Consider the following 19,393-nt stretch of genomic DNA (forward strand, 5'->3'; position numbering starts at 1 on the left):
CACAGAGCCCGATGCAGGGCTCGAACTCGTGGACGGACCATGAGATTATGACCTGAGCTGAAGTCGGATGCTCAGCTGACTGAGCCACCCAGGTGCTCCGCGAAGGCCGGTTCTTTCAATTTCAATTCACAGTGATCAATTTGCTGAAATTACCAATTTTGTCAATTTAACAAAATTTTATTTCTTTTAATTGTATGTATAGTTTACAACAACTTGCATGGTTGGGCAGATTTTAAGTACTTTTGGAAGATTTCTACAAAGTATCAGTTCACTCATTTGAAGTTTAGCTTAGCTTACTTTTAGTTTTAATTTATTTGCAGCTGTTTCACTGAAGTCATTTTGGCATGGCTGGCCAAAGTTCAGTGTATTCTAAGTTTTTCCTTCGAATCTATGACTTTTGGGAATGAGAACTTGTGTAGTTTGCTCTACAAGTGTTATGCGATGACTCAAATGTAAAAAAATTTTGGTAAACAATCATGGTGGGGGGTTCTATCTTCTAAAAGATTTTCTTTTCCTGTTTTTTTTTAAAATGTTTTTTTTTTAATTTATTTTGAAGGAGAAAGAGGGAGGGAGAGGGGCAGAGAGAGAGAGGGAGAGTCAGTCCCAAGCAGGCTCCTTGACATCAGTGCAGAGCCGACTTGGGGCTCCATCTGATGAACTGTGAGATCATGACCTGAGCCAAAATCAAGGGTCAGTCACTTAATTGACTGAGCCACCCAGGTGCCCCTTTTCTAAAAGATTTTCAATCCAATAATTTGCCTTTTTATTTTTTTCCCAATAATTTGCCTTTTTAAAAACTTCTTTTTGTCCATTGCAATTTTAATAAATATATAGTTGTGGGCTGATTATGACCATACTGTTATTTTTTTGTTATTTTTTTTTCAACCTTTATTTATTTTTGGGACAGAGAGAGACAGAGCATGAACGGGGGAGGGGCAGAGAGAGAGGGAGACACAGAATCGGAAACAGGCTCCAGGCTCTGAGCCATCAGCCCAGAGCCTGATGCGGGGCTCGAACTCACGGACCGCGAGATCATGACCTGGCTGAAGTGGGACGCTTAACCGACTGCGCCACCCAGGCGCCCCCATACTGTTATTTTTATACTGGTTGGTAGATGATATTAAGTTACTATAATAAGTGATAAAGTTAACTATATAAATTCCAATATAAACTCATTAATTCAAGATAATTATTCTAAGATATCATGATGACGATTGGTAAATGAGCCTTGTGCCATAGTGACATCTAAGAAGCATTGGTAGAATTTCTGCCAGTTCCATTCATATCAGAATAGGAAGACTGTACTTTAGAAAGATCTTACTTATTCTTATCCTTGAGTATGTAGTTATTACTTCTAAATAGTTTTTACTTTGATTTTGTTTTTTATGTTTTAGTTTTATTGCAATACAATTTATATACCCTGAAATTCATCTTTATGAAGTGTACAATTCACAGTGGTTTTTAGTGTATTCAGAGTTGTGTATCCATCACCGTATATTCCAGAGTATTTTCATTGAACCAAACGAAACCCCATACCCTGTAGCAATTACTCCCCATTCTTTCCTCCCCTCAGCCCCTTGCAACCAATAATTTATTTTCTGTATCTGTGGGTTTGCCTTTTCTGCATAGTTCATAGTGGAACTATACAGTATGTAGTCTTTTGTGTTTGGCTTCTTTTGCTTAAGAGTCTTATGCTCTACTGACTGAGCTAGCCGGGCAAGGACTTGGCCTCTTTCACTTAGCATGTTTTCAAGGTTCATCCATGCTTTACTTTACAATCTTTTAAATGTTTATTTATCTATTTTGAGAGGGGTAGGGGCAGAGAGAGGGGGAGAGAATCATAAGCAGGCTTCACACTGTTAGCACAGAGCTTGATGAGGGGTTTGATTTCACGAGCCATGAGATCATGACCGGAGCCAAAATCAAGAGTCTGACACTTAACCGACTGAGCACCCAGGTGCCCCTGTTCATCCATGGTTTAGCATGTATCAGTACTTCATTCCCTTTTATGACTGACTAATATCCCACCAGATGGATAGATCACATTTTGTTTATTCATTCATCAGTTGATAGACATTTGGATTTTTTCTCACTTTTTGGCTATTAGGAATAATACTATGAACATTTATATACAAGTTTTAGTGTGTACATATCTTTTTAGTTCCTTCGGGTATATACCTAGGAATGAACTGCTGGTATGTCATATATTGTAAACCGTGGTTCACATTTTGAGGAAATTATGAGAAAATGTTGCCAAACTTTTCTACAGAAGCTGCACCATTTTACATTTCTTCTAGGAGTGTATGAAGGTTCTAATTTCTCTACATCCTCTCCAACACTTATTATTCATCTTTTTTTATTATAATCATCCTATTGGGTGTGGAGTGGTATCTCACTGTGGTTTTGATCTGCCTTTCTCTAATGACTAATGTTTAACATATTTTTTTTTTCAACGTTTATTTATTTTTGGGACAGAGAGAGACAGAGTATGAACCGGGGAGGGGCAGAGAGAGAGGGAGACACAGAATCGGAAACAGGCTCCAGGCTCTGAGCCATCAGCCCAGAGCCTGACACGGGGCTCGAACTCCCGGACCGCGAGATCGTGACCTGGCTGAAGTCTGACGCTTAACCGACTGCGCCACCCAGGCGCCCCTAACATATTTTTTTAAAAAATATTTATTTATATATTTTTGTGTGTGTGTGTGTGTGTGTGTGTGTGTGTGAGAGAGAGAGAGAGAGAGAGAGAGAGAGAGAGAGAGAGAGAGAGAGACAGAGGGAGAAAGAGAGCAAGCAGGGGAGGGGCAGAGAGAGAGGGAGACAGAGAATCCTAAGCAGGCTCTGCTTTGTCAGTACAGAGCCCCACGTGGGGCTCGAACTCATGATCTGTGAGATCATGACCTGAGACAAAATCAAGAGTCAGATGCTTAAGGGGCTGAGCCACCTGGGCACCCCTCAGCATCTTTTTATATGCTTATTGGCTATTTGTATATCCTCTTCTGTGGATTCTTTCAAGATTTCCTCTTGTCTTTAATTTTCTGTGGTTTGAATATTTTCTGTAGTTTGAATATTCTGTAGTTTTCTACACTTAGGTGTAAATTTTTTCCCCAGTATTTATCATACTTGGTGTTCTCTGAGCTTTCTGGATCTGGTGGTTTGGTGTCTGCCATTAATTCCAGAAAGTTCTCAGCCATTATTACTTCAGATATTTCCTCTGTTCTTTTTTTCTCTTTCTTTTTCTCTGGTATACCCATTATAATATACTTTTTTAAATGTTTATTTCGTTTTGGGAGAGAAGGAGAGAGTATGAGTGGAAAAGGGGCAGAGAGAGAGTGAGATGCAGAATCCAAAGTTGAGTCCAGGCTCTGAGCTGTCAGCACAGAGCCCAACAAAAGGCTTGAACTCACAGACCATGAGATCATGACCTGAGCTGAAGTCTGACGCTTAACCAACTGAGCCACCCAGGTGCCCCTATTATATATACTTTCTTATTGTTCCAGTTTTTGTTATTTTTTTTATTGTCCCATGGTTCTTGAATATTCTATTCTTCCCCGCCCCCCGCCCCCTGCTTTTTTCTCTTTGCTTGTCAGCTTGGGAAGTTTGTATTAAATGTACCTTCAAGCTTATTGATTCTTCCCTTGGCTGTGTCCAGTCTACTGATAAGTCCATCAAAGGCATTCTTCATTTCCATTACAATGTTTTAAATTTCTAGCATTCCCTTTCAATTCTCTCTTAGAGTTTTCTTCTCTCTGCTTACATCATCCATTTCTTCTTGCATGCTGCTCACTTTTTCCATTAGCACCCTTAGCACATAACCATAGTTATTTAAAATTTCCCATAGTTCCAAAATCTGTGCCATATTGAGTGTGGTGCTGATGCTTGCTTTGTCTTTTCAAACGTTGTTGCCTTTTACCATGCCTTGTAATTTTTTGGTTGAAACTGAACATGATTGATCAGGTAAAAGGAACTGAGGTAGATGTCTTTAGTTTGAGATTTTATGATTATTGGCTGGGAGTTAGGTAGTGTTTACTGTGTGCTGCAACTGTGGTATTGGAGGTTAAATTTTCCTCTAGTGCCCTTGTTTTTGTCCTCCCTGTTGTGCTGGGTTTCCCTAGAGACTCCTTACTAAATAGCGTCTGAGGCTTGCGGTTCTTTTAGCCCTGATTCCTTTTATTACACAGGAGCCCTGTTGATGTGATGATAAGGTGTGGGGGAAGAAGAACTATTCTATAGTCCTTTTAATGAGCTTGTGTCCTTGGGCTATGACTTTCACAAATGTCTCTGAGCTTTTCTCCCCCACTTCTCACCTTAGCCTTCCCACCTTAGGACAGGAAGGCTAGAAGTAGCTGAAATTGGGTATGTTCCTTCCTCCATGTCAGTTAGACTCTGGTAAACCCATGTTGCTTAGGCTCTAGTAAAATAGTTTCCCTGGAGGGCAAGACTTGCTAAAGAGAACAGACAGACCACTCTGTGCATCATTCATATTCTGTCCTCCTTCAGGAAGCATGAGGAAATTTTCTCCAGATCTTCACAGTGAGAACCTGGTGGGGCTCCCAATTCTTGTCAAATGAGAAAGTGGCTATATACATTATTTGGAGAAATACCTATTCAAAACCTTTTTAAAATTGGGTTATTTGTCTTTTTTGTTTTTGAGAGGTGAGGATTCTTGATATATTCCTGGTACAAGTTCCTTATCAGATATATGATTTGCAAATATTTTCTTCCATTCTGTGGATTGTTTTCATCTTCTGAATGGTGTGCTTTGGATTATGACAATTTTAAATTTTGATAAAGTCTAATTTCCCTTTTGTTGCATATTCTTTTGGCATCATATCTAACTAAGAAACCATTGTCTAATCCAAGGACAAATTTACTGCTATGTTTTCTTCTAATGGTTTTATAGTTTTAGGTCTACAATCCATTTGAGCTAATTTTCATATGTAGTATTAGGTAGGGATACAACTTTACTCTTTTTTATATAGATATTTAGTCCTAGCATCATTTGTTGAAAAGACATCTTTCCTCATTTAATTTTTTTCCATCCTTATCAAAAAATAAGTTGACCCTAAATTTAGGTTTATTTCTGGCCTCTTAATTCTATTCATTGAACTATTTCTTATGCCAGTACCACACAGACTTGGTTATATGGTAGAATTTTTTTAAATCAAGAAGTAAAGTCCTCCAGCTTTATTCTTTTTTTTTTTTTCTTCAGGATTATTTTGGCTATGCTGAGTTTCTTAAATCAATTTGAGGAGTATTTTCATCTTACCAATATTAATACTTCAAATCCATGAATGTGTATTTTTCCATTTATTTAGGCATTTTTAGATTTATTTCAATAATGTTTTGTAGTTTTCAGTGTATAAATCTTATATTTCTTTTGTTAAATTTATTCCTAAGCATTTTATTCTTTTCAATGCTATTACAAACAGAATTTTGTTTTTATAATTCCTTTTTTGGATTGTTCTTTGCTGGTGTGTAGAAATACAACTGATTTTTGCATACAATTAATTTTTGTATACCAATCTTGTATCTTGTAACCTTGCTGAACTCATTTATTAGTTTTATTATTATTATTATTATTATTATTATGTGTATTCTTTGGTAATTTCTACATATAAGATCGTGTTACTGCAAATAATAATAATTTTACTTCTTCCTTTCCAATACATATGTCTTTTATTTCTTTTTCTTGTCCAGTTACTCTGGTGGTGCCTCCAATGCAATGTTGAATAGAAGTAGTAGGAATAGACATTCTTGTCCTGTTACTGGTTTTAGAGACAAAATACCCAGTCTTTTAATATTAAGTATGATGTAAGCTGTGCGTTTTTCATACATGTCCTTTTTTATGTTGAGAAAACTCTTTTTTCCTAGTTTATTGAATGTTTCATAATGAAAATGTGTCAGAGTTTGTATAATGCTTTTTGTGTGTCTACCTAGATAACCATGTGGTTTTGTTTTTTATTCTATTGACATGATATGTTGTATTACATTACTTGCTTTTAGAATGGTAAACCAACCTTATATTCTGGGGATAAACACCACTTGTTAAGAGCATAAAATTCTGTTTCTATGTTGTTGGATACAGTTTGCTAGTATTTTGTGGAGGAATTTTGCATCTAAATTCTTAAGTGATATTGGTGTGTGTGTGTGTGAGAGAGAGAGAGAGAGAGAGAGAGAGAGAGAGAGTTCTTGTGAGGTGTTTTTCTTGTTTTAGTATAGGGTAATACTTGCCTCACAGAATGAATTAGAAAGTGCTGTTTTTAGCTGTTCTTAATTCATAGATTGACTTATCAGCTTGATCAAGTGAGTATTATCTATTTATTTTAGGCATCTGAATTCTAAGTGTCTGATATGAGCACCACACAAAAGTGACATTCAACAGAGTTTGACTGAAATCTGGTACACAACAGATCTAATGAAAAGACTGATAAAACTAAAACTAAAAGTAAAGTAAGTCAAACTGAAATGAATTGAAACTGTGACACAAAGCTATTAAACCTTCCCATGTAACACAATTTCTATAAATTTGATAAGTTATTGACAAACATTTTTGGTGACTTGATAATTTTATCAGATTGGATTTTGGTGTCAAACTTCAAGTTTGATAAATTTGAAAAAATTGCTGAGTGACTTTTGAGTAGCATGGTCATTGGATGAATTGTCTTCAGTAATAGATTTTCAACTAATTGCCTAGTTCCTGGATGCAGATAAGGGTCAGGAGAATAGGAAATTGGGAAGATGATACCTACAGTCTCCATTTTTTTTTTTTTTAAAGTATGAGGTGAGGTTAAGTAAGAGATGAAGGTGAATCAAAGAGTTTAAGAAAAGCAGAGAAAGTGTGCAGGAGTCACAGAGATGTCAGGATTGAGTAATCCAGGTTTGTTGAGTTGTGCTCAGGGTCCAGCTCTATTGATTCCAGTTCCAATGGTCGTATAATATTTTTTCCTAAGAGCTCTCAGTGATGAGGGCACAAGAGAAGAGGAATCTGGGATTAGTAGGTAGGTGGGAGAGGAAGGCATGGGATTGAATAGGAACTGCCATGAGAACAGATGAAGTATTGGATCATGACATCCAGGCTGTGTTGAAAAGGAAGAAAGGCCTGGTACACAAAGGGAGAGAGAGTTCAAACAACTAGATTTACAAGAAGTTGAAAGTTTGGTATGTGTGCAAGGGGATGAGAGAACCAGAGGCAAGAAGCTGGATGTAGAGAATGAGCTTCTGGAGGATAAAGTATCAGGGGTGAAGTAGATCTGGTCATGAAAGGTCAGAGTTCTGCTAAAGAGACTGGGGTGGATGAATGCGTTTCAGGAAAGAACAATAAAGAGCTGTGGGGTCTTGGATGGGGCATCAGCACAGAGCCTGACACAGGGCTCGAACCCATGAACTGGGAGATCATGACCTGAGCCGAAGTAGGACGCTTAACCAACTGAGCCACCCAGGCGCCCCTCATTTGTACTAACATGATTTTTCATCAAAGGCAGACATGTCAAACTGCAAGCTTTGCCAACTGACTTCCTGTAGGTTGTTGGGTCAGCAGGTGCTCTAGGCATGCCTCAGCAGCTTAGGCCAAGACCATCAGAAGACCATCAGGAGAAGGTGGTATAACCAGTGCTTCGAGTCCAAAAAGAGAAAGAACGTTCAATAAAGGTAGAGGAACTAATGGGGTTCCATAAAGCCACAATGGGGAATAGGACAGCTCTCCTCCTCCCGCTTTGCCCTCAACCCAAGATTTTTTACTTTTCTCTCAATTTATATATACCCTTAAGTGTCACCATAACTAAGGCTTAGCAAAGGTACTTATCATAAAATTGTCTTAGTCTTTACAGGCTCCAAAAATAAAATACCACAGACTGGATAGTTTATAAACAACAGAAATTTATTTTTCACAGTTCTGGAAGCTGGGAAGTCCAAGGCCAAGGTGCTAGCACAGTCAAGTTCTGGTGAAGGACCCTCTTCCTGGTTCATAGCCAGTGGTTTCTCATTGTTATCTCACATGGTGGAAGGGGCAAGGAATCTCTGTGGGTCTTCTTCATAAGAACACTAATCTCATTCATGAGGGCTTCACCATAACCTAGGCACATCTCAAAGGCTCCATCCCCTAATACTGCCATATCAGGCATTAGGATTTCAACATATGAATTTTGGGAGGACACAAACATTCAGACCACAACAAAAATGAATACATTAACCTTCAAAATTTATTTTTAAAATCTGCTTTCCTCTCAAGTTGCTGGTATATCTCTACCCTGTTTTCCCTTTTCTTTTTTTTTTTTCCTTACAGTTTATTTATTTTGAAAGAGAGAGAGACAGACAGAGAGAGAGAGAATGAGTGGGGGAGGGACAGAGAGCGATGGTGAGAGAGAGCATTCCAAGCAGCCTCCACACTGTCAGTACAGAGCCCAATGTGGGGCTCAAACTCATAAACCATGAGGTCATGACCTGAGTTGAAATCAAGAGTTTGACACTTAACTGACTGAGCCATCCAGGTGCCCCTTCTCCCCCCCCCCCCCCCCCCCCCCCCGTTCATTGTCATACTTCTCAAGTTGTCTTTAGGATTGTTGATTTTGCCTCTCTCAAGAGACTGCTCTATCAGAGGTCAGCAGTGAACATCCTCATTTCCAAGTTCAATGGCTAAAGATACTCACTAATCCACTACTCTGGAGCCTGGCCAACATTAGGTTCTGAGAATACAAAATTATCTAGTGTCTGCCCCCAAGAACTCAATCTATTGAGGGAGATAGACACAAATGGATATTTTTGACACCCTCTTTCTCTGGATTTTGACACACCAATGTTCTAGTTGTGGTCCTTCTTTTCGTCCTCCTCAGGGAATTTCTTTCTCTGTCTGGCCTTTGAATGTTGCTATCTCCTAGACCTTCTTTTTCTCTTACTGTGTATTTTTTGAGTAGGAAATCTCATCTAGTATAATTGCTTCAACTCCCCTGTGTGACTCTCACATCTGTATTGTTAGCTTACGCATATCCTCTGACCTCCAGAATAACTGTTCGAGACAGCTCCTTAACACAAATATGCCTACAACAAAGTTCAGCACAGTGATCTCAAATCTGCTTTTCCTCTGCTATCCTTGTTCTCTGTGAATGTAATTACTCCACGCAACTGCCCAGGTAGAAACCTGGTGTCATCCTCGACTCTTGTGTTCTTCCTCTCCCTCATGTAACTACATACAATGTCTAGTCTCTTGTCTCCTCTGTAGCTGTCTGGTCAGCTTCTCTCCATCTCCCCTGCCTCTGGCCTCATCTAGTCTTCTACCAACTCCCTCTGGATTCATTAACTAGCCTCCTATTTGGTTTCCTTGCTTCTAGTCTTGCCCCTCTGACCCATGCACGAATAATCTTTCTGAAATGTAAATCTGATCCCTTTTCTCCCCATTTCAAAATGCTTCAGTGGCTTTCCCTGGTCTTCAGTATAAAAACTAAGCACTTTATCATGTCTTACAGGGCCCTTTGTAACCTGATCTTGCTTGGCTTTCCTGCTTCATTTCCTCCACTTCTTCCTCAAATACTAAATCCCAGCTGTACCAAATTACTTACTTGGAATTTCTCAACCACTCCATGCTGTTTCATAATTCAGTGCATTTATACCTGCAGATCTTGCTGCCTGTAATGTCCTCCAAGCTGACTTCTTTCCCCCATGCTTAATGAATACCTATTCATTCTTTAGGATTTAGCCCTTGTATTGTTTCCTCTGAAAAATTCCACGCTCACCTTCTTTCTTGGTACTCAGTATGCCTGTGTGCACCACTTTCATAGTATCTGTCTTACTATATGATCTTCTCCCTCAAAATGGCCAGCTGGGTCTCTGTATTTTCTGTATTTCCATAGTGCTTTGAATGTAGAAGGAATACGCTTGCTAAATAGATTTGATAATTATTTTTTTGAGAGCCTATGTGCATTGTACTAGAAATTGTGAATTTTGCAGGTTCTCTTGCCTATCTTAAAGGCAATTTCTCAGTCTTCTTCATAGCTTCTATATCCTGTCTGTCCCATAATGTCTGAACTCAGCCTCCTTTCCTGCTATATATACACTGAGTCACCCCATCCATTTCCTTAGCTTTGATTGCCAACGACTCCCAAAATGTTCTCGCAGTGAAGAACTCTTTCCTAAGCTCCAGATGCTCTCAGGCATCTCAAACTCAGCACATACAAAAATGAAACCATTTTTCCTTCTGGGACAAAAGAAAAAAATACTTGTAAGAAAGATTCTGAGATCATTTTAAGGAAAAGCAATTACAAATTAAGTCAGAACAATGGCAGAAAATTTTCAGTGATATCTCTAGGAACATTTTTTTTTTTTTTTGTATTTTCATCTCCTTGAAAGTGAACAGCAGTAAAACTCCAACGTTGTGCTTCTTGTGCTGGGCTACACAGTAGTATGTCAGGGTAAATGTGAAGCCACAGTGTAAACAGGCTCACCTTCCTATAGCATCAATTTTGACAGGAAACTTGTGTGTCTAATTTACAATATTTAATTTGTAAGAGGAAAACCAGTTTTTATATTAAACATGTATTATGGAACAGAATTTAAAATGTCAGAAAAGTTTAAACTTTTTCCCTTGAAATATAACACACAGACCATTTCTATTATTAGGGCATCTGAAATTTAACTACCAAATTCAAGTCCCAGGGTCAGAGGAGAGCTATAATATGCCCATGCATTTAAGGGCAGGGAGAGGAAAGCCTAAGGATACAAACATTACCCTGCAGTGAACAATGGGCAATCAGCTTTGCAGGAAGTTCTTTTTCAGATGAAATGGGAGGAAACCAGGGAAGGGAGGAATTACTGAGCCCAACCAAAATGCAGACCTAGGCTGACAAACTTAGCACAGTGCACTGATTCGGTCAATAGACGTTTATAGATGCCCACTTTGTCCCATGTTCTCTGTTGGGTGGCATGATAGTAAATTAGATATGTCCCTCTACCCCCAAGGAGTTTGCAATCTAGTGATGGTGGTGAACAATGTAATTGTGTCATTGCTATAATGAAGGATGTGCAACATGAAACTGGACTACTGGAAATACCAGGAATACTGGAAATATGTCGTTTTGCTTGGGGGAATTCAGTGAATAAGTCACAAGAGACATCATTTCAGCTTCTGGTTAAAACTTGGGAAAAGTATAGGTGTCTTCTGCCGATAGGTTGGTTAGAAATATTTCAGGAAGTTGGAATATGAAATATGTGGGAAATGAATAAAACACACACATTCTTTTTTTTTCCTTTAATGTTTATTTATTTTGAGAGAGAGAGCGAGAGAGCAAGAGAGTGAGCACGCGTGCAAGACACACACACTCTTGACAGTCATTATGAGCATGTAAATCCCTGGAGAGGAAGGACCCCATTTCTTTAGTCTTGGTATTTCCAGCAGTGTAGCTTAGCACTGTGCCTGCATAGTACCATGTTTATTGGTTTTGTCAAGCTCAGCTATCGAGTTGAATGTCATGGATAACATATGGCTCACTCCTCCTCACTTAATAAGCATATTATGAATCAGGTCCTATGGTAGGAAGAGTTATCCAGCAGATTTGAGTCCTAGTTCCCGGCTTTGGGAGCTCCGCTGAGTGGAGTCAGTGAAGCAGACAGGCACTTTGATAGGCATATGCCCAGAAGACTGTAACTGCACACAAGGAGGAACCTAGTTCTGTTTGGAGGGTTGTGTGAAGTTTGGAGGTAGCCTCAAAAAAGTGACTTCTGAGGAGAGAATCACATGATTAGTAAGAAGTAACGTGAAAGGAGGCAAGCTATAGTAGAAGCCTCGTGCACAAAGGTATGATATATTCAGAGAAGAAGTAATTTCCTAGGAAGGATAGCAAATAGTGGTAGAAGAGGCTGAGAGGCGGCTGGGCCAGGCCATCGAATGCCTTTGTGTCACGAGAGAAGTCTGGATTTTATCCAGCAAAGGCAATGGTGAGTCACTGTAATATTGGTTCAGATCAGTGTTTTTCAAAACACAGGTTATAAACCGTTAGTTGTAAAAGTTATTTTAGTGAACTGGCACCAGCATTTAAAAAAAGTAACAAGAAAAGACTTGACAATATCAGTGTGCATCATATTTGTTAAGGTAAATAATATTTTGTGATGCTTTTGCTTCAATTACATATATGTGAATAGTACTCTGATGTAAAATATTTTTTGATCTGTGGGTCATAGTAAAGCATTTTTGAGAAACACTAAAGGCTCAGTGGTACAAATCAATATATCAGATTAGTTTTGGTAGCAATTAACAGAAAACCCAGGGCAAGTGGGAAGAATCACGAAAGATTATTACTATATAGTTTCTTTTAGTTGTTCTGACCTACCATTCCGTGTTATCTTCAGCCTAAAGCCAGTTATGGCACTCACAATAACATGCTACCTTATTCTTATCAAGCACAGTAGAGACCGGATTCTTACTGCTTCAAATTAGTTTAGGCCTGTCCATCGCTGAGCCCATTAACAGCAAGGGAATGGAAATACTAGGACTACCTTTGACTAATGAATGTTTGGGAACCAACTGCTGTAGCTGTAGGGAACTAGAGTGCAACGTGGTAAATTCAGGGCATTACAGAAATATTGTAGCAACACTTAGGTTCACAAAGCAAGGAACTTAGGTGTGGGGATGGTCAGAGGAGCCACCCCAATGCCAAAAGTCCATGTACAAGTTAGGCAGGTAAAAGGGGGAGAGTTCTCTGGGTAGTAGAGGCTGCATGAACAAAAGATAATAAGGGGAGCTCTGCACAGGGAAAGTCAAAATAAAAAAGTTTGCCTCAAAAAGCAAACTTCCATGCTTCCTGAACATAAAATTGGAGGCAAGGGAGGGAAATGGAGCAGTGAACAGATGCCTGGTCACCAAGGGGACCATGGTAAGGAACCTGGATTCTTTCCCCATAGGAAAGGAGGAGGCACTGTAGATCATCAGAGAACTAAAACATCACATTTCTCTTACTTCATCTGCAGTGTGGAGGGAGGCAAGTTAGGAAGGAGGCTTTTGCAGTAATCCGAGATAGAGATGTCTTAGATTTCAGACTAGGGAGAGATGACTGCAGATTTTAGAAACATTATGGAAATAAAAGCAACAAGACTTGTTCATTTGACTATAGAATATGTGTAAGTAAGCAGTGCCTGGCTTTTGTAGTGTCTCCTTTGGATACTGGGCTGTACTACATTACGTCACTGGTTTGGTGAAGCTGGAGTACACTTGTCATTTTTTGAAAGAAGTGGGCATAGCTGTCAACCTTGCCATAAAGAACTGGGGCCCAAGACAGAGAACCTGTGAAAGTAAAGAGGGAACTCCAGTTTATCTGGGCCCCTCTCTTGAGGGTTTGGAATTTATTAAAGAGGTACTTAGATGGATTTTGAGGGCATATTCCACCGAGGTGAAAAAAGTTATTTACAGGCCAGATTAGAAAACGGATGTGTTGTTGTTTCTTTCCCTTGTGTTATCCCTGAGCCTTTAGTAAGTGTTCTAGGACTCATGTATTCTTGTATGGGCCAAAATATTAAAGATGCACTGTCCCTGAGGCCATCGTGGCAGCAGAAGTGGCACTTCGGATTGTGAGTTCCTTGACGGCAAAGGTTGTTTCTTCTCACCTCTATATCCTTAGTACCTAGCCTAGGGCCTGACATATACCAAACAGTTGATCAAGATTGTATCCCTAGGGACTAAAATGATGCTGGATAGTAGCAGATGCTTAGATGCTCAGGAACTGTTGAAAGCCCCAAGGGGAGGTCTGTTTCTGGGGACTGAGAGGAAAAGCTAGTAGAGTCCAGCCATAACCCACCTGTGATAATACTTAACAGATGCAGTTTTAATTCTAAAGAAAGTACTTTCTCTAGGAGTTGGGGATTACTCCAAGATATCTAGGTGAGGTGAATGAATGTTCATGCCAAGAGGATAGGAAGGGGGTGAATTTGGGGGAAGCATTCAGAATTGTAGGTTTATTGAAAAAATGCTTTGTGTATCTATGATATGCCACTAAAAACATGTCAGAAAGAGCTTTCTGGCAATAGTGTGAAGGACAAATTAGAGGGAAAGAGATGGAAGAACCCTGTTGGGAGCAGATGAATTTTAAGCCTAGAGCGGCTGCAGTGACATAGCCTAGAGCTCTGTCACTAGATCAGTGACCCCCTCGACCCTCACCTTATTTTCTGACAATGGTTAGGTTCAGCAAGCCAATTACACTCTGAAGGTCCAGCCTAAGATAAAATTTCTTCTTTTCACTGTGCTAGAGAAACAGGAATTGTCAGGCCTTGCTGTCAAGTGTTCAGGCAGGAATGATAGTTATAAGTCTTCCCATGACTACTACCCCGGTCAAACCTGTGAGCCTGAGGAATGGGGAGCCTGGCTGGGCTAAGTGTGGGTTCACAATAATTAGTGGATATAAAGGAGCTTCCCACTTCTCCTATGCCGTGGCCATTCGGAAGCCGGATTTCCCTTTTCTGAATTCCCAGAGAAGCCCAGATTTGACAACAATAAAAGCTTCCAGGAAATTCCCAGCACATTTAACTTCCTAATCCTTCTCCTACTTCAACCATCTCCTTTATTCCCCCACCCCCAACTCCAAGAGGAAGGGGCTTATCCTTTACTGAATGCTTCCACTGACGCTGGCCAGGACGGTAGTACATCCGAGTTCTCAGGTCCTGTCCTCTAAGGTCTATTCAGGGCTGAGGGGAACACATGGGGGTAATATGTGATCCTGCCTAGAAACAGAGGAATAGTTGTAGTGTTTCTTGAAGTTTCCCAAAGTATCAGATTATTATGGAAGGTTCAATTCTAGGTGTTCAATTCTAGGTCCCTGTCAGGGAGTAATCTTTCTCTAAGAAATCCTAGGGGCTCAATCTCTATGCTAGATGTCAAAACTCAATCACCTTTGGAGGCCAGTTTGGAATTATAGGATACGTGCCCCATATAAACTGGCATTAAGAAAAACAAAACTGTGCTAACCAAACAACCCAAATGAAGAGCCAGAAACATAAGCAGTGAATTCACTAACTCAAGGAGACTGAGCATTTGGATAGTTCTCATTCTCCAGAAATCCCAAGGAGAGGAAAAAAAAATACATACATACATACATTCATATAATGAATTTTATCTACTGTGCAAAGAGATGATTTATCTGGTTCCCCAGAAACTTTTCCATGAAGACTGTCCGTTAATGACTCTAGCTCCAGTGTTTCTTAGAGATTACTGTGAGCATGGGCACTGATGAGGGTGCTATACACCCTTTGGCTCCAGTTAAATCCCTGGTGTTTGAGCTGTGTGGGAGCTGTGGATGCTTGCTTTCTGGTCCTGCCGCAAGCCCTGAAGCAGCTGGTTTAGAAGTGTAAGGTTGCTGTCTCTGCGAGGCAGGGGCAGGGGTGGGAGGCAGTTCCCTTTATACTCGATCACTGCCATCTTGGCCCGATCCTGCTTACTCCGATTTGGGATCTGCAGCATTCTCGTGTAGCCCCCATTCTGACCTTGGTACCGAGGGGCCAGTACTTGAAACAGCTTGGGGATCAAGTCTTTCTCCTAGAGGGGGAGAGTTATTCGGGAGAGAGGACAGTCAGGCACCACTGCAGTGACACACTGAACTTTCAGCACTCCCCAAAGCAGGGTCCAAACATGTACACACTGAACTCTCCCACCCCTTAAAGTGGTAGTGTCAAAGTTAACACAGAGGGGTTACAGGCAGTTGTGCAGGTTGATTCACACAGCATTCAACTAACTTAAGGCACACGTTTCTAACTTAGTTTACAATATGTGTGCGTAAAAGTGAGTATCTTAGCTTAATTCTGCCCAGTCGTCCTTCCTCTAACAATCCCCTTCCCCACAGGGAGCAAAGGATAAGATATGGGAGGCAGACAGGATGGATGCACTCACCGTGAGCCAGAAGTCAGCCATGCGCATGGCTTGTTCGTTGGTATCTCCCAGCTTCCCATAGTCGATGAGCTGAGAAGACAACATCACTGATTCAACCCGAGCAAGAAAGGAGGCGCAAATCTTACTCCTTTAGTGCCGGGCCACAACTCATTCATTCCCCTAGCAAGGCATCCCGCTAATTCAGGCCACCCCTAACTCCGCAGCTCTCACCAGTAGCCCATTTGGGGGCCGGAGGAGTGGACTCAACTCAGGGTAATAAGGGATCCAGCCTTTGGGCAGGGGATACCAGGGCTATGCCACTTCTCTCCCAAGTCCAGCCGGATCTCAGGCCAGACGCGCGCGGTGGACTAGAGGACCCCGCCCCTCACCTTCTCGGCGTAGCCCCTCATCTCGTCCACGCGCGCCCATGGCGCCTCGATGCGTTCGTGTCGCACAAGTCCCGTAAGCAAGTTCCGCAACAGGTGGATGCGGGACTCGGGACCAAGGCCCAGTCGGCGGAATACGCGGCCATGGGAGATGGCGGCTGCGACCGATAGCCGCATAATTCCTAGCTTGTCTCCGCCCTTGGGAGGCCGGAACTGGAAATTCGAAGAGAGAAGCTGCGGAGAGACGGGTTTGAGAGGACGCATGCGCTGTACCTAGGTGCGTGGTGGACGTGTTTGCGCATGAGTATCACAGCCTGCCTCGTTGGCAACCTGGGGGAGGGCGGAGAAGAAGTGCTAGTTCCTTCCAGAGGAGGCGAGGGGGGCGGGCCTCAAGGCGCTCCGAGCTCTCAGCGTCGGGCAGGGGAACCAGGCGCCACCTAGTGTGGGACGGTGCGTGCCGTCCAGTTCCTTTTGGGCTAAGTCAGTCGTCTTGTGGCCTCTAGGGCGACGGGAAGCTCCGCCGCGGAGCCTGCTGGGAAAGTGAGTATCTGAGGTGAAGCCCCCCCACCCCCCCACCTTCCCCCGCGGGGTCGCGGCGCTGTAGCCGGCGGTCCTGCCCGTCCCCAGCGTTGGCGAGCCAGCGTGTCTGACTCCCTAAGCGTGACTTTTCTTTCCACAGAATTATTTTTCGTTATAATGGTGAAATGAAACGAATAAACAATGATGCTCAGAAAAGAAGCGCAGCTAGTGAAAATTTTCTTTTGTTAAAGTACACAGTAAGGATCCCAATTAAAAAACGACAGCACTCTAAGGAAAACTAATGGGTTAATACTTTTCACTTGCATCAGTGTATTTTTTTAAAACGTGAGAAACATACCTATGCATTTGTGTTAAAGTGCAGTAATGGTCTGGTGTTCTGTTTTTAAGCCTTAATGTCTGCAAATTTGCAATCACTTTGTCAAAATTGCTCCTCGTTGTGGGTTGAATTGTGTGTTCCCCCACCCTCCAAGAAACATATATTAAACCCTAACCCTTCCCAACCTCCACCCCATTTCCCACAGAATATGACCTTATTTGGAAAGGGGATTATTGCAGTTGCAATTAATTAAGATGAGGTCATACTGGAGTAGGGTGGGCATCTAATCCAAAGACTGGCGTCTTCCTAGAACACAAGTGCAGAGACAGGCACAGAGTGAAGACAACGTTGTGCAGACTAGAGACAGGCACAGGGAGAATGCTATGTGACCAAGAAGTCAGCGATCCCAGTTGGGCAGTTGCAAGCCAAGGATTGCCAAGGATTTCTGACAAACGCCTGAAACTAAAAGAAGGGCATGGAACAAAAATTTCCCTAGATCCTTAAAAGAATTCATGGCCCAACTGTTACATTGATTTTGGACTTCCAGCCTTCAAGATTATGAGCCAATAAATTTGTTTTAAGCTGCCCAATTCGTGACACTTTGTTATAGAAGCAGTTGGAGACCAACACACTGGTCTTCACACACTCACGTTCAGTGGACAGCACACTTAGAATGTCTCTCTCTTTTCTCATTAGTGACCAGAGAACACTTCTTGTTAATTTTAGTTTTGAGACGTTTCTTTCGTCTGAAGCAACAGATATACAAGTAGTTAGGAAAAGTCTTTTTTTTTTTTAATTTTTAAAATGTTTAAAAAAATGTAGTCTTGAGAGAGACAGAGCATGAGCAGGGGAGGGGCAGAAAGAAAGGGAGACACAGAATCTGAAGCAGGATCCAGGCTCTGAGCTGTCAGCAGCCCCAGGTGGGGCTTGAACTCAGTAGACAAGAGATCATGACCTGAGCTGAAGTCCAACACTTACCTGACTGAGCCACCCGGGTGCCCCTTTAGGAAAAGTCTTAAACACATGGATACATTGGCATAGATTTATACAAATCATGTTTCACAATAAATTCCAGGAATTACAATACTGCCTGTGTCTTATTTCTTTGGGATCAATTCTTGAAGCTTTCAGGATTTCCACGATTGAAAATTCATCGTAAATTTCTATTGGTAAAATCTTGTGAAGATTTTCTTCTGCAAAAGTTAAGAGAAAATGAACTGCAACTGACATTATTTGATCATGGCTTTAAAAGGACTGTCCACCTTGTGAAGATATACAGTATCAAACATTGTCCTTTATTATTTTTGGATGTGAAAGCCTTCTCTTGTCACTTCTGGCAGTCCTCAAAAATTTGATTCTTTTTTGTATGTCGACTTCCTTACATTTTGTGGTTGCATAGTTAATAGCTTTGTGGGCTGGTATTCATGGAACAATTTTAAACCTTGGTGTCTTACTGTATGTTGTTCAAGACTTATCCTGGTGGTTTGCAGATATTTTTGTGTCTGATTGGCCTCATCTGAAATGTTACCTTAAAAAATTAACTTGGAAAAGAAAAATTTTGTGCAACTAAAATTGTTTAAAGGGTTCTTTGTTATTTATTTTGAGAGAGAGAGGGAGAGAGACTGCTTGTGTGAGCAGGGGAGGGGCAGAGAGAGAGGGAGAGAGAATCCCAATCAGGCTCTGTGCTGTCAGTGAGGATCCCTGATTGGGAACCTGATCTCATGAACTGTGAGATGATAACCTGAGCTGAAACCAAAAGTCAGACACTTAACTGGCTGAGCTGCCCAGGCACCCCTAAGATTGTTTATTTTAAGTTTACTCTTTTCGAAGCAGGGCTCTGTTCTACTAGAAGGGTTGGAGTCCAGAAAGCACCGGAAGTGAGTTTGGAAGTTCATAAATTCTTATGAGTTAACTGTGAAAAGTAGCATATGTGGCTGAATTTGACTGTGTAACTGATAGTTCCCCAAATTAATTTTCATGTAGAATAAAATTGTTAGTGAATTGGTTTTAAAAAGTGATCATTTGAAGCCTCCATATATATCATTATAACTCAACAGTAACCGTAACAACTGTTTAGAATTTCGACCAACAAATATTGTTGTGCAAGTGTTATTTTATCACTAACATTGTTTGCATTGTTGTGTCAGGTTAATTTTTGGTTAGTTTTATTTCTATTTTAAAATCCTTTACAGATAGTTCACCTCCTTGTGCTTGTGGAAAGGCAGATTGCTCCTAACTCCTCCCCACTAGATACCAAATGGCTCTGAGTGTCCAGCTGAGCCTCAGGTGCTCAGATGAATGTGAGTTTCCTGGGTG

The 19,393-nt window shown here is 41.1% G+C and overlaps 1 protein-coding gene across 1 annotated transcript; it reads right to left on the reverse strand.

Annotated features, from left to right (window-relative positions):
• Window positions 1–15,063: 15,063 nt before the first annotated feature.
• MRPL17 (mitochondrial ribosomal protein L17) lies at window positions 15,064–16,484 on the reverse strand. Its single transcript, XM_043580534.1, has 3 exons — window positions 16,225–16,484; window positions 15,857–15,925; window positions 15,064–15,505 (listed from the first exon to the last, which is right to left on the reverse strand). The coding sequence occupies exons 1-3, from the start codon at window positions 16,396–16,398 to the stop codon at window positions 15,230–15,232; spliced, it is 519 nt and encodes a 172-aa protein (XP_043436469.1). The 5' UTR covers window positions 16,399–16,484; the 3' UTR covers window positions 15,064–15,229.
• Between the last annotated feature and the right edge of the window lie 2,909 nt (window positions 16,485–19,393).

This window comes from Prionailurus bengalensis, chromosome D1 (genome assembly GCF_016509475.1).
Source record: "Prionailurus bengalensis isolate Pbe53 chromosome D1, Fcat_Pben_1.1_paternal_pri, whole genome shotgun sequence".
Classification (NCBI taxonomy): domain Eukaryota; kingdom Metazoa; phylum Chordata; class Mammalia; order Carnivora; family Felidae; genus Prionailurus; species Prionailurus bengalensis.